This window comes from Pleurodeles waltl, chromosome 6 (genome assembly GCF_031143425.1).
Source record: "Pleurodeles waltl isolate 20211129_DDA chromosome 6, aPleWal1.hap1.20221129, whole genome shotgun sequence".
NCBI classification, from domain to species: domain Eukaryota; kingdom Metazoa; phylum Chordata; class Amphibia; order Caudata; family Salamandridae; genus Pleurodeles; species Pleurodeles waltl.
This window is the reverse complement of record NC_090445.1, coordinates 18,298,800-18,311,278: the sequence shown is the minus strand read 5'-3', so window position 1 is coordinate 18,311,278 and position 12,479 is coordinate 18,298,800. Positions and strand designations below refer to the sequence as shown.

Genomic DNA, 12,479 nt, shown 5'->3' with positions numbered 1-12,479 from the left:
GTTGAAGTCAGTGGGGATCAGTCTGGTCAGAAAGGCACTGCAGGCAGGGAATGGGGGATTCAGTCCGGGTGAACCAACAAGAGGGTTCAAATAAGAGATACTCGAGGACGTGGAGACACCTTTGGTCCTCTTCTCCTGGGGTCAGGACTGCCGGGTACAGGAGTATCCTTAGGTGTCAGGCTTCTGTCACTGGAGTGGTCACAGTAGAGGGGGCCTGCAGATGGAGGCTGCAGGTGTGCACTGGGAGTTCAGCCCGACTCCTAGTCAATAAGAGTGCTCAAGTCTCACGAAGCTGAGAGCCGCGGGGACAGCCTTGGTCCTCCTCTCCTTGGTCTGGGACAGACGGGTGCAGAGTTTTCCTGAGGCATCTTTGTATTCAGGTCACTCGTGGTAGAGGAGGGCCCACACAAAGAGGCTGCAGATGTCATCAGGAAGGTCACAGTGGGAAGGTTCAATGTGGACTTCATCTCTGGAGGGTCTCAGGACCATGCTGGCACCATTGATCCACTTGGACTCGGTCTAGGGTGCACGGCCGAAGTGGTGCTTTCTGGTGTTGGGTTTTGTCGGTCCGGAGTCCTCTCAGTTCTCATTTTGAGGGCCTGCAGGATGCATCTATGCTACTCCACGGGAGTTCCTTGTGCTGGGGTGAAGGCTGGCAGACTTCCCAGGCTTTTGGAAGTTTCAGCAGCTGAAGGACGAGGCATCTTTCTCACAATTGTCGAAGTCAGCAGGCTAGCAAGGTCGGTGACGAGTTGTCACTGGTCTTCAGTTCTTGCCTTTTGCGTCTCTGAACTGTTCTTCTTCTTCAGGTCAACAGGATCTGATTTCCTTATGCCAGGGGCTCTCCTTAATACTGAATTTATGTGCATTTAAATGAGCGTAGGGTAGTAGCCAATGGGCTACTTACCCCCGGGGTCACTACACACCCTATATGACAAGGTTCCAGTGGGAAGTGGGCATAACCCAGTCCCAGAGTTCCTAGTTGTGCCATCACCAAGATGGCAGAGTTCCAAAATTCATATCCACATCAGGCAGCTCACCTTGGGGGTAGAACTGACTTCAGAGTGGACACACCTACCTTTCTACTCATATTCCCGCCTGTACAGGTGCCAAATGGGCCCTACGGCGGGGGGCGGGTCGGCATCTCCCTTCTGAGGGTAGCCAGATCTGCATAACAAGGGTGGTGGGCTTCTTTGAAGCCCCCTGCCTTGGAATGCAGATTTGAAGGTCATCCTCTTGGGAGGGCTGTGTTAACATCTCTGCCAGAGCAGGCTTTGTTCCTGACTGCCCAAGAGCAAAGGCTCTCACCCATGGGGATCATGGAAATCTGTCTGTTGGTAGCAGGCTAGGTAAAACTAGTCAGTCAGCACACAGGTAGATGGTAGGTTTTTCAGGTGGCACCTCTAAGGTGCCCTCTGGTTGCATGTTTTATTAAATCCATCACTGGAATCGGTGAGGGTTTATTAATATGAGATGTTTGATATCAAACATCACTATGTCCAGTGAATCCATCATGTAGCTGGGGGGCTCGTACTGACCAGTGTCCAGCACATGCTCTCAGAATGGCTTCCCTGTTCTAAGAATCGACAAAGGCATAGCAGAGGCATATCTACTCTTGCAGATATGCCCTTAAATGTAATATAATACACCTGCCTTATCATATACCTCTGCTCAGCAGATAATACCACGTGTATCTTATCATATAGTTCTACACCAGATGATAACACAATGAGTATCTTATCACATACCTCTACCCAACTGATAATACCCCCAAAGGATAATACCTCTTGCATCTTATCACACAGCCCTACACCAAGGGATATTACAATAAGAATCAAATCACATACCTATACCCAGCAGATAATACCTCTCACATCTTATCCCACAGCCCTACACCAAGGGATATTACAATGATAATCATATCACACACTTCTACCTAGCAGATAATACCTTTTGCATCTTATCACACAGCCCTACACCAAGGGATATTACAATAAGAATCATATCACATACCTCTACCCAGCAGATAATAACTCTTGTATCTTATCACATAGCTCTACACCAAGGGATATTACAATGAGAATCATATCACATACCCGTACACGAGTAGACAATACCACCTGTATCTTTTCACATAGTTCTACACAGAGGTCTTCAAACTGGGGGGTGGACTGAATAGATCTCACGGGGGCACCAGGCACTGACCAAGAGGAGCATCTTGCTGAAGCCAGTGGTGTGTTTTAGTTTAAAAAGGCAGTGGTCGTGAGACACTATGTAATACACCGGTATTTTATTACATAGCTAAAGAGCAAGGGCTAATACCACTGCTAACTTAGCACACAGCTTTGAACCATGAACAACAGTGTCATCTTATCAGATAACCTGACCCCTTACACGCTTCCATACATGATGCAAAAAAGGCAGAAAAGGCCACTTACGCAAAATGCTGCTCCTCTCCCAGCTTCACTCCATCCTGCGTCATCCGCAGCCGGAAGGGGATGTCACTCTGCACAGCACAAGGGACCTGCAATGGCTGTAGATGGAAGCCCTGGAGACTGCTGGGCATGGTGACCAGAGGCAGCTCTGTAGGAAGAGAGGGCATGTTTATGAGATGGAAGAGGCGAGGAAATGAGGTACCAACAAGATGAGGTGACATGAAAAAAAGATAGATACCAACGAGATTAGTAGACAGAGGAAAAGAAGAGAGATGCCAACGAGATAGGTAGACAGAGGAAAAGAAGAGAGATACCAACAAGATGTGTAGACAGAGGGAAAGAAAAGATGCCAATGAGATGGGTAAACAGGTGAGAAGAAGACAGATAACAATGAGAGGGGAGACAGAGGGGAACAAGACATACCAACGAGAAGGATAAACATAGAGTCGAAGAGATGACAGGATGAGAAAGGGAGGTATGAAAGAGAGGACAAGACGGAGGGAAAGAAGGGAGTTAGCAGATACCTCAGTGAGACCACTTCAAGAAAAAAAGGCCTTCGGTTATGAAACAACTGAAGGAAAACATCTTTTTTAGGGAAACTTTCCTGGACTGAACACAAATCTTCATGTATAAACTTCCAGGAGCATCAAATTCACACCACAGAGTTTGCAATTTGACTTCCTGAGTCTAAGATTCAGCACTTTGGTGACTGTAACGAAGACAAGTGGAGCCCGCCCGCACCTTTACCTTACCTAGAATATGTATTTTAATGTACGGCATTATCTGTCACCGGTATACACAGTTTGTTACATTCTGTAACTTATACCAGTGCACTGTACATGGTGCCCAGCTCTACTCATACTTGCACGTGCTGAGCTGCTTTGCAGAAGTTGTAGGCCTCTGTTCTGAGGACCACATTTCCTCTGTGGGAAGTGGGGGTTTGAGGGACCTGTACAGTGCACATCCGCTGAATCTGGACACCACCAAAGGTGGGTGGTTGGAGCACTCTGTGGGTCCAGAGGTGCATCCAACGTGTCTCGTGCAAGTCTAGACAGTGGCCAAGTGGTTGCATCAGACGTACCACATGTTGGTTCCATCCACTCACGTGGACAAGTAGCCTCATTGAGCCACCTGCCTCGTTTAGGCCATTTTCTGGTATAGCCAGGGGCATATTTTGGCGCAGCCATTTTTGCTGGTGTCTCAAACAACGACAGTTACAATCACACACAAGTCACATCGTGGACCATCTTTACCCATGCAACATACTCAGGCTGGAACAGCCCATAATGGCGACTCACACAGCGCAACTCACAGATAATCAAAGTAGCTTGCAAGATATTGCACCCAGGCCGAATATACAATTTTGTATATATTTTGCGCAACGCACAAACCATTTCCGTTTATTTCTCAAGTCTTTAATTCAGTTTTTTGTCACATGCCTTCCATTACATGGTCCTGGAGTTACAGTCTCAAACTCCATTTAAAACCATTCCTACCACTCCTCACTTGCAAGGATACTGTCTCATGCCATGTCAACTAATCTCAATCTAATCCTTCCCATTGGCCATTTTTAATTTTTGAAACCCTGAAAACATGGTTCAGCTCGGGGTTAGGGTTCTCACACATCCCCTCATTTCCTGTTTCTTACTCAAGCGGCCATTTTGTATTGGGGATTGTTCTCATCAGTAACATCCTTGACAAGACCTTCTGATTTGTGCCTTCACTGACACAGTAAGAGATTCCTGCTGACTGTCGACAATGAAGTATGCCAAGTGCCCGATGAACTTTATCAGGGACTGACCGCAGAGTGATTGTCTGACTAGTAATCTGCAGCACCAAAGAATGAGCAGTCTACTGGAAATAAAAAGATTCCTCAGCTCGATACTCTTCACTTTATCAATTCACACACCCATTTCACATGATTGGATCTCATCAACCTGTTGAGGTGAGGCTCACCTGGGATGATGCTGGTGTAAGCCACGCTGGAGAGGCGCTGGAAGGCGTGCCCGCCTCTGTCAGTGCCCGCCACTTTCAGGTAAAAGCTGTCCTTGGGTGACTGGAACTGGGATGCAGACCACAGCTGCTGGGACCTGCCATGGGTGAAGCGCTCGGTTGGCACAGAGAGGAGGGTCTGGGCAGAACCGTCAAGAAGCTGCAGATTCTCCACCTGCCCAGGGGGTGGCAGGCCGGTGCAGTTTATCAGCGCAGAGATGGGGACACCTGCAGAGAGGGAAGGAATGCACATGAGCCCAAGGAGGGGATGCAGAAAGCTAGCAGGTCAGAAAGGCATCACAAATAAAGGAGAAAGAAAGAGAGCAAGATATCAAAGAGTAGAGAAAGAGGCAACCAATGTACACAAGAGAATAGATTTGAGATTTTAGAAGGATGTATGTCATAGTAGCAAAGGACCCGTCCCCTCCACTGGTCCAGAGCCTCAGGATGTGTGTTTGAGGTCTCCTAGAACGCCTCAATGTCTCCAATATTGTTGAATGTCTATTGCAAACCTCTCACCTAGTTAATCAATTCATGGGGGTCTTGAGGTGTCAATGACACTCATTTGAATATCCGATTTGAAAGTTCATCCTTCAGTTCCACCACTAACTTTACCTGGACAGTCCCTGAACTGCTTCAAATTTAATGCTAATAAGACCAAGATTCTGGTGGTTGGGAACATCCTAGTTGATTGACACCGTACCGCCTGGCCCCCGTCCTGCTTGCCCCCTGTTCAATAGGTGGTCTGGCAGTAGGAGTAACCTTGGACTATCATCTCTCCCTCAAATCTCAGATCAATGTTGTCTCATCAGCCAATTTATATAGACTCGAATGTCTATGAAATGTTCTCTCGTTCCTGCCACAGGAATATCAGGCACAAGTGGTTTCTGTATGTATCCTATCCGGAATAAACTGTTGTGACATATTATATCCTGGTCTCTCATAAGAGACCTTGCGTTAGCTGCAGAGGACACAGAACTATGCAGTTAGAAATGTGGCGCCCCTTGAAAGGTCATATCATGCCCCCCAAGCCAGAATCCAACTACATTGGCTCCCAGTTAAGCAAAGAGTTTCTTTAAAGCTCTAAGAAATCACGTCTAAGACAACGGTTCAGCCGCGATTCGTCGGATAGAAGTGTATGCTACAAATCCAAGCTGCTCCTGACTGTACCCAAAATTAAGAGAGCAAAGCTTGGTGGGAAATCTCTCAGCTCTTTGGGCCACAACTCTGGACCAATCTCCCTCTCTGGCTCAGCACTAGAACCCCTAATTGGCTATTAGGAAAGCTTTGAAAACCGCCTTATTTCGCTAAACATTTAGGGCCTCATTATGACCCTGGCGGGCGGCGGAGGCCGCCCGCCAGGATGCCGCCCTCCATAATACCGCTCCGCGGTCAGAAGACCGCGGAGGGTATTATGAGTTTTTCCCTGGGCTGGCGGGCGGTCTCCAAAAGACCGCCCGCCAGCCCAGGGAAAAACTCCCTTCCCACGAGGATGCCGGCTCGTAATCGAGCCGGCGGAGTGGGAAGGTGCGACGGGTGCTACTGCACCCGTCGCGTATTTCACTGTCTGCTACGCAGACAGTGAAATACTAGCGGGGCCCTCTTACGGGGGCCCCTGCAGTGGCCATGCCATTGGCATGGGCACTGCAGGGGCCCCCAGGGGCCCCACGACAATCCTTACCGCCATCCTGTACAGGATGGCGGTAAGGATTGTCAGAATCCCCTCGGCGGCGCAGCGAGCTGCGCCGCCTTGGAGGATTCTTAGGGGCAGTGGAAAACCGGCGGGAGACCGCCGGTTTTCCCTTTCTGACCGCGGCCAAAGCGCTGCGGTCAGAATGCCCAAGGGAGCACTGCCGGCCTGTCGGCGGTGCTCCCGCCCCCGTTGGCCCTGGCGGTTCTCTACCGCCAGGGTCATAATGAGGCCCCTAGGCTCTCATTACAAGATTGGCGGTATTGACCGCCTACAGCCACGGCGACGACTGCTAACATACCGCCGCCGTGGCTATCAGCCGGCCACGCGTATTATGACCGCCGGCGGTATTCTGCCAGAAATCTGACGGAACACTGCAGACGGTCATGGCGGCGAACGGCGGTAAGGCGGTGCTGTTGACAGCAGCACCGCCACGCCAGCAAAACACTGCTGACCGTATCATGAGCAATGATACGGCCTGACGGTGTTCTGCTGGCGGATGCTGCTGCTGACAGCAGTGCCCAGTCCCATCTCCTGCCGGAGGACCCCCTGCAAGCAGGTAAGACGGGCTCTCCGACCGGAGAGAGGGATGGGGGGTGTTGTGTGTATGTGGGGGGGGTGTATGTTTTGGGATGCATGCATGCGGGTGTGAGTCGCGTTGGATGCATGCGTGAATGAGTGATTTTGAGTGTTGTGTGATGTCGATGCATGTGTGTCATGTGTGTGACAAGGTATGTTGGTGTATGTTGTGGTGTGTTGGTATATATGTGTGCATGTGTGGGTGGAGGTGGGTATGCGTGTGTGCATGTGTGTATATGGGTGCACGTGTGGGTGTTTATATGTGCGGTTGGCAGGAGCGGGTAGGTGGGGGAGGACTCTGTGGAGGGGGTGGGGGCAGGGGAGCCCCGTATCAGTGCCAGGGAAGGGATTCCCTGGCACTGATAGTGCCTACCGCCATGGTTTTCGTGGCGGTACAGAAACCACAGAAACCATGGAGGTAGGCCAGGTCGTAATCCTGAGGGTGGGAATGTGACGGCCACCAGGTGTTGGATGGCGGTAACCGCCAGGGTCCAAATCCCATTTTTTTTACCGCCGGCCTGTTGGTGGTATTACCGCCGCTTTAACACCGACTGCCAGGATTGTAATGAGGGCCTTAGTCCTATTGCCATTTTTGATTACAGTGTCTCTTCTCGTCGAGTGTAAAATGCCATTTTCAGGTACACTTCATGTTCTCATGATCCTTTCACGCCCAGATGCCCCTCGGGTGAACGAGCACTCAAAAATGATGAACCACTAACTCAACTCACAAATATCACCCGGATCTAATACTGTATCCAGAACACCAACTGAATATTAAGAAGTAAAATACATATAGGGAACTATACGTTTGCTAATCCAAATCTAGGTTCCTGAAAGCTTCTGGGATCTTCAAGGTAGACCTGGAATTAAGAAAAGCAAATCATCATTTCCCTGTGCGTGTTCCCCACCACAGTGGTTCCCAACCTGAGGTCCGTGAAGCCTCCTCCGGTGGTGCGCAACTGATTGATAAAGTGTATATAAATGAAGTGGCTCAACGCACAATTGAAAAATTTAAAGCGTACTGTAAATGTCAAGGATTGTTAAAGTAGAGGCAAAAAATTAAATTAGTCTCCTAGGATTGATTTGTGGGGGCCGCGCAGGTGCATCAAACAGGATATAGGCCCTCCTTACAACCTCCGCGGTCTTTTCAAAAGACCGCCGAGGCTGCGGGAGCCAGAATACCGCCAGTGCTGGCGGTATTTCTGGCTCCCTATAATGACTTTTCCGCTGGGCCAGCGGACGGTAACAGTAATAGAGCTGGCGGCAATGCTGATGTGCAGCGGGTGCAGTAGCACCCGTTGCGCATTTCACTGCCCGAAATTTGGGCAGTGAAATGCGCAACGGGGTATGCCTGGGGGTCCTTGCACTGCCCATGCCAAGTGCATGGGCAGTGCAGGGGCCACCAGGGGCACCTCAATTACCCCTTACCGCCAGCCTTTCCATGGCAGTATTTACTGCCGTGGCCAGGCTGGTGGTCAAGGACTCATAATCCCCAGGGCAGCTGTGCTTGTGACGGATTATGACCGCCAGGAAGAAGCCTGTCGTTATAGTGGAGGGGCCGGCGGTATGGCCGTGGCTATTGCGCCACGGTCATAATAGCTGGCGGAACACTGCCATCCTGTTGGCGGTGTTACCGCCAGCTTACCGCCGGCCGCCAGGGTCATAATGAGGCCCATAGCGTGGACGATGAGCGGCTTCAACTGAATTTAGAAAAGCTCCATCCTTTCTATTAAAATTACATTTTATATTTTTTTATTTATATTTGTTTGCAAATTAAATAAAATGTGTTACCATTTGTGTTTGATGAATCTTTGTTTCTGTATTTTAGCGTATTGTTTTGCAATTCAAATCATCGACAATGTTGAGGTCAGTGTCCCCGACTTCCAGTATTGATTTATTGGGAGGTCCCTGGATTCAATAATGGTTCAGTGGGGTTCCCCGGGTACCAGTAATGATAAAGTGGGGGTCCACAGAAGTCAAAAGGTTGGGAACTACTGCCCCACAATATTGTGGTAGTTGATAATCTGGATACAGTATTTTGACAGGACAATATTTAAAAGTTGATATTGTGGTAGAAAATCTAATAAAATAGAGCAAGGACTGGCAACATATATATGAGTGCCCTGGGTACATTTTTAATCACCCTGCATAGTATTTGATACAGTAATCCCCAGGGAGCATTTTAGATACAGTGCAAAGACATTTTGAGGAGAAATTACGAATTACAAGTAATTAGTTGTTTCAAGAGGAGGGGAGTCTTGGATGATGAGCCTGTTGTGGTGATGCAAGGGATCGCATGACCATCAGTGAGCTTCAGAAGAAGTGCCAGGTGTCTCACATGGAGAGCAGCCATGGATCCAGCGTGGAACCCTGGAAGATATGCCAGAGGTCACACATGGAGTCACCTCAAAGGGGACCATCTGGCAGCCTTCGAAGGTATGTGAAAAGTAGATGCACATGCGATCTCATGCAGGACCAGACGGGTGTCTTGCTTTATGTGCCGGATATGGTCACACTGAGGGGCCGCAGTGGAGTCCTAGAACCTGTGCCGACAGTCATACATGTACTGGCTTCGTGCATGGTTTGCAAATCTTCTCTTGAAATGATACTGGAGATTAAACATGAAAAGACCTCACAAGATGACCAGATAGGTGTGCTGCACAGGGGCATGCTTGCACATAGACTGCTCAGAAGGAACAAGTGAAGCTGGGAGGTTGCAGTTAAAGGCCTAAAAGATGTCAGATATCTTATAGTATGTATTTTATAGTAACAGGCTCATATAGTGCTGTACTGATAGTAGATGGTTTGAGTACCTTCACTCCCTGGTCCCAAGGGCTCATTCGCAGACCGGAGTCTGTGTTGGGTCATCACTAGTGTGCGCCTGGTCCATATTCAGTGAATAGAAAATATTTGCAAAAATCAAGCACTGCCATGAAATTAGTGATGGGGAGATGCACTCATGGTCAAGTACGGTTTTGAGGTGACTTTTTGAACATTGGCAAGACATGACGCAGTGCTTCAACACATGTACCCCTGGTGTCCTCCATGCACTAAAGCCAGGGAGGCATAGCTGCTAGAAGTAGCGGTGATGGAGGTGCTGCAGCACCCCCAAAAAATTCATACCTTTGTCCTTTAAATTTTGTTTGCATCTTGTCACATCTGGTGTGCATTCAAAGACTGAAGACAAATGTCAAGTTATGTCTTCGGATAAATTGCTGCTTATTCTTTTAACATGGATATAGGTGTTTACTTTTCTTTCTCTCACTGCAAAGTGGGAGCATTTTTTATAGTGAAATGCGTGATACTTTGCTGGGTACAGGGAGTGTGAAAGGAAAGGCTGTAGGATGTCAATTGTTTTCTAACACACAAAAATGTAAATACCTGTAAATTAATAGTACAAGTTATTCAACATATATCATCAATAAGGAAAGCACAAGCAATGTACTTTTTTGTAATTCTGAAGTATGATGGAAACAGATTTTATTGCAATTGAAACAAATGAATGCCCTTTATTTAGTGATGCATATTATAAATATTTGTGAAATGCGATTTCCACACAGTGTCCTTAGTTTATCAGTACAACTGCAGGTCTGTGCAAATTCAGAGGCCATTCCAATGGAACATATGCTGCCTGTCAATGACTGTGCACTGCCGCACCATGCTTTACTGATATAGGTGTGATCGGGTGCCCCCAAAGTGCGCCACCAGCTAAGTATATACCCCACCCTTCCACTCTCATTTGCTGCACTTTTTAGTATGATGCTTGAATTTTTCAAAATTACTATAACTTCACTGATGTAAGCTTGATGGCATCATCTCCCACAACTCTGAAAATTGTTCCAGCACCACTGCAGAAAGGACAGCATGTGCATCTGTTGTCGCTGATGTACTCAAACCAGTGCAGCACATCTCCTGGGAGCATAGGGCACATCTCAGCCACATAAAGCAGGGGTGAAGACCCCCCCTGCTGGGCACCTTTCAGGGATGGAAGGAGCCATGAGGTAAGAGGTGCATAACACTTCTCCCCAATTCACCATCAAGATTATCCTCCAAGGATACATCCGGCCAATGTGATGAGTCAAAAGAACCTGGAACTCATGCACAGGCCCAGAGAGGTCACCAGGGAAGGATGCTGGTGAATGTTCACTCATTCAAGCACCCGATGAACTCATTCAAAATAGCAAGAGAGGTGTCTTAAAGATCACTGGACTGGAGGCCACACTCAGGCGAGCACTATGAAGGGATGGTTGTTAAGGAGCTGCACGCGAGCAACGAGCAGGAACCACTCATCTGGTGATTTAGAACATTACTCAATGACATGTCGGAGATCACACATGGAGCTCAAGCTCACAGTTACAGTGGCATTTGTTGGAAGATTCGGTGCTAGCACACCTGAACTCCTCCATGTCCCCTCTCCTACCCCCTGACTGCTAGGCTCTGCTGTAAGTCATTTGGTTGACGAGCCATGGAAGGCGCCTGTACACCTTAGAGTGGTACTTTATGTGCTATAATACAAGTGTCATTTCAGACAGCCACAAGCCTAGCTGGTACTTTTTGCTGAAGAAGGACGACAGCCCAGACAGAGATGACCAGTAACACAAGCACTGATTGTACCTAAACTGGTGGCAAAACACATTCTACTTGTATTTTAAAACTCTATGTAATATGTCCTCCAGAATGGAAATGGACAAAATGGGGCGTACTTAGTGGCAGTGTCACCCCTCAAATATCCTCCATGTCACTATTCATGAGGCTCAGGCCCTGAGTGCTGGCTGACAGCATGCGTGTCTACGTATGTTCTCTTGGTATTACCTACTAGATATGCACATAGGCACCTTGTGCTCAAAGAGATTTCTAAATTCCCATGGTGACACTCATGTCACGACAGAGGAATTCTGTGATGCATTCCTTAGACTGACATTGCAGGACTCATGTCATGATATGGGGAACTTGAATTGTCGCTTTCTTCTTAGACTTACACGGCGGCTCCCGTATCATGACAAGTAGTTACTCTGAGATGTATTACATAGATTTTCATGGCAGCACTCATGTCATGACAGAGTAGGTGTGCTGTGTTAAGCTCCGTAGGTTTACGGCATACGACTTAAATGATGATAGGAGTTGTGCTGTGACACATTCCTTAGATTTACAGCGTAAGACTCATGTCATGACAGGACGGTTGTACTGTGATACATTCCTTAGATTTCCAGCATAGGAATCGTGTCATGACAGGGCAGTTGTGCCGTTACACATTCCTTAGATTTAAAGTATAAGAGTCATGTCATGACAGGACGGTTGTGCTGTTACACCTTCCTTAGATTTACAGCGTAGGACTCATGTCATGATAGGATGGTTGTGCTGTGATACATTCCTTTGACTTACAGCGTAGGACTCATGCTATGACAGGACGGTTGTGCTGTGACACATGCCTTAGATTTACAGCGTAGGACTCATGTCATGATAGGATGGTTGTGCGGTGATACATTCCTTAGATTTACAGCGTAGGACTCATATCATGACAGGACAGTGCTGCTGTGACACATTCCTTAGAGTTAGAGCATAGGGCTCATATCACAACAGGACAGTTGTGCTGTTGTACTTTTGTAAGATTTCCAGCATAGGACTCATGTCATGACAGCACGGGTGTGCTGTGACACATTCCTGAGATTTAAAGCGTAGGACTCATGTCATGACAAGAAGGTTGTGCTGTGACACATTGCTCAGATTTACAGCATAGGACTCGTGTCATGACAGGACGGTTGTACTGTGACACATTCCTTAGA

The 12,479-nt window shown here is 47.9% G+C and overlaps 1 protein-coding gene across 2 annotated transcripts in view; it reads right to left on the bottom strand.

The window, feature by feature from the left end:
- The window catches only part of HMCN2 (hemicentin 2), an 816,728-nt gene that overhangs the window by 664,993 nt on the left and 139,256 nt on the right, over positions 1 to 12,479 (bottom strand). For both annotated transcript variants that reach the window (XM_069237054.1, XM_069237056.1), the window contains exons 8-9: positions 4,392 to 4,655; positions 2,439 to 2,583 (exon numbers count right to left, since the gene is read on the bottom strand). In XM_069237054.1, coding sequence (XP_069093155.1) covers positions 2,439 to 2,583; positions 4,392 to 4,655 — 409 coding nt within the window. The remainder of the gene's footprint in view (positions 1 to 2,438; positions 2,584 to 4,391; positions 4,656 to 12,479) is intronic.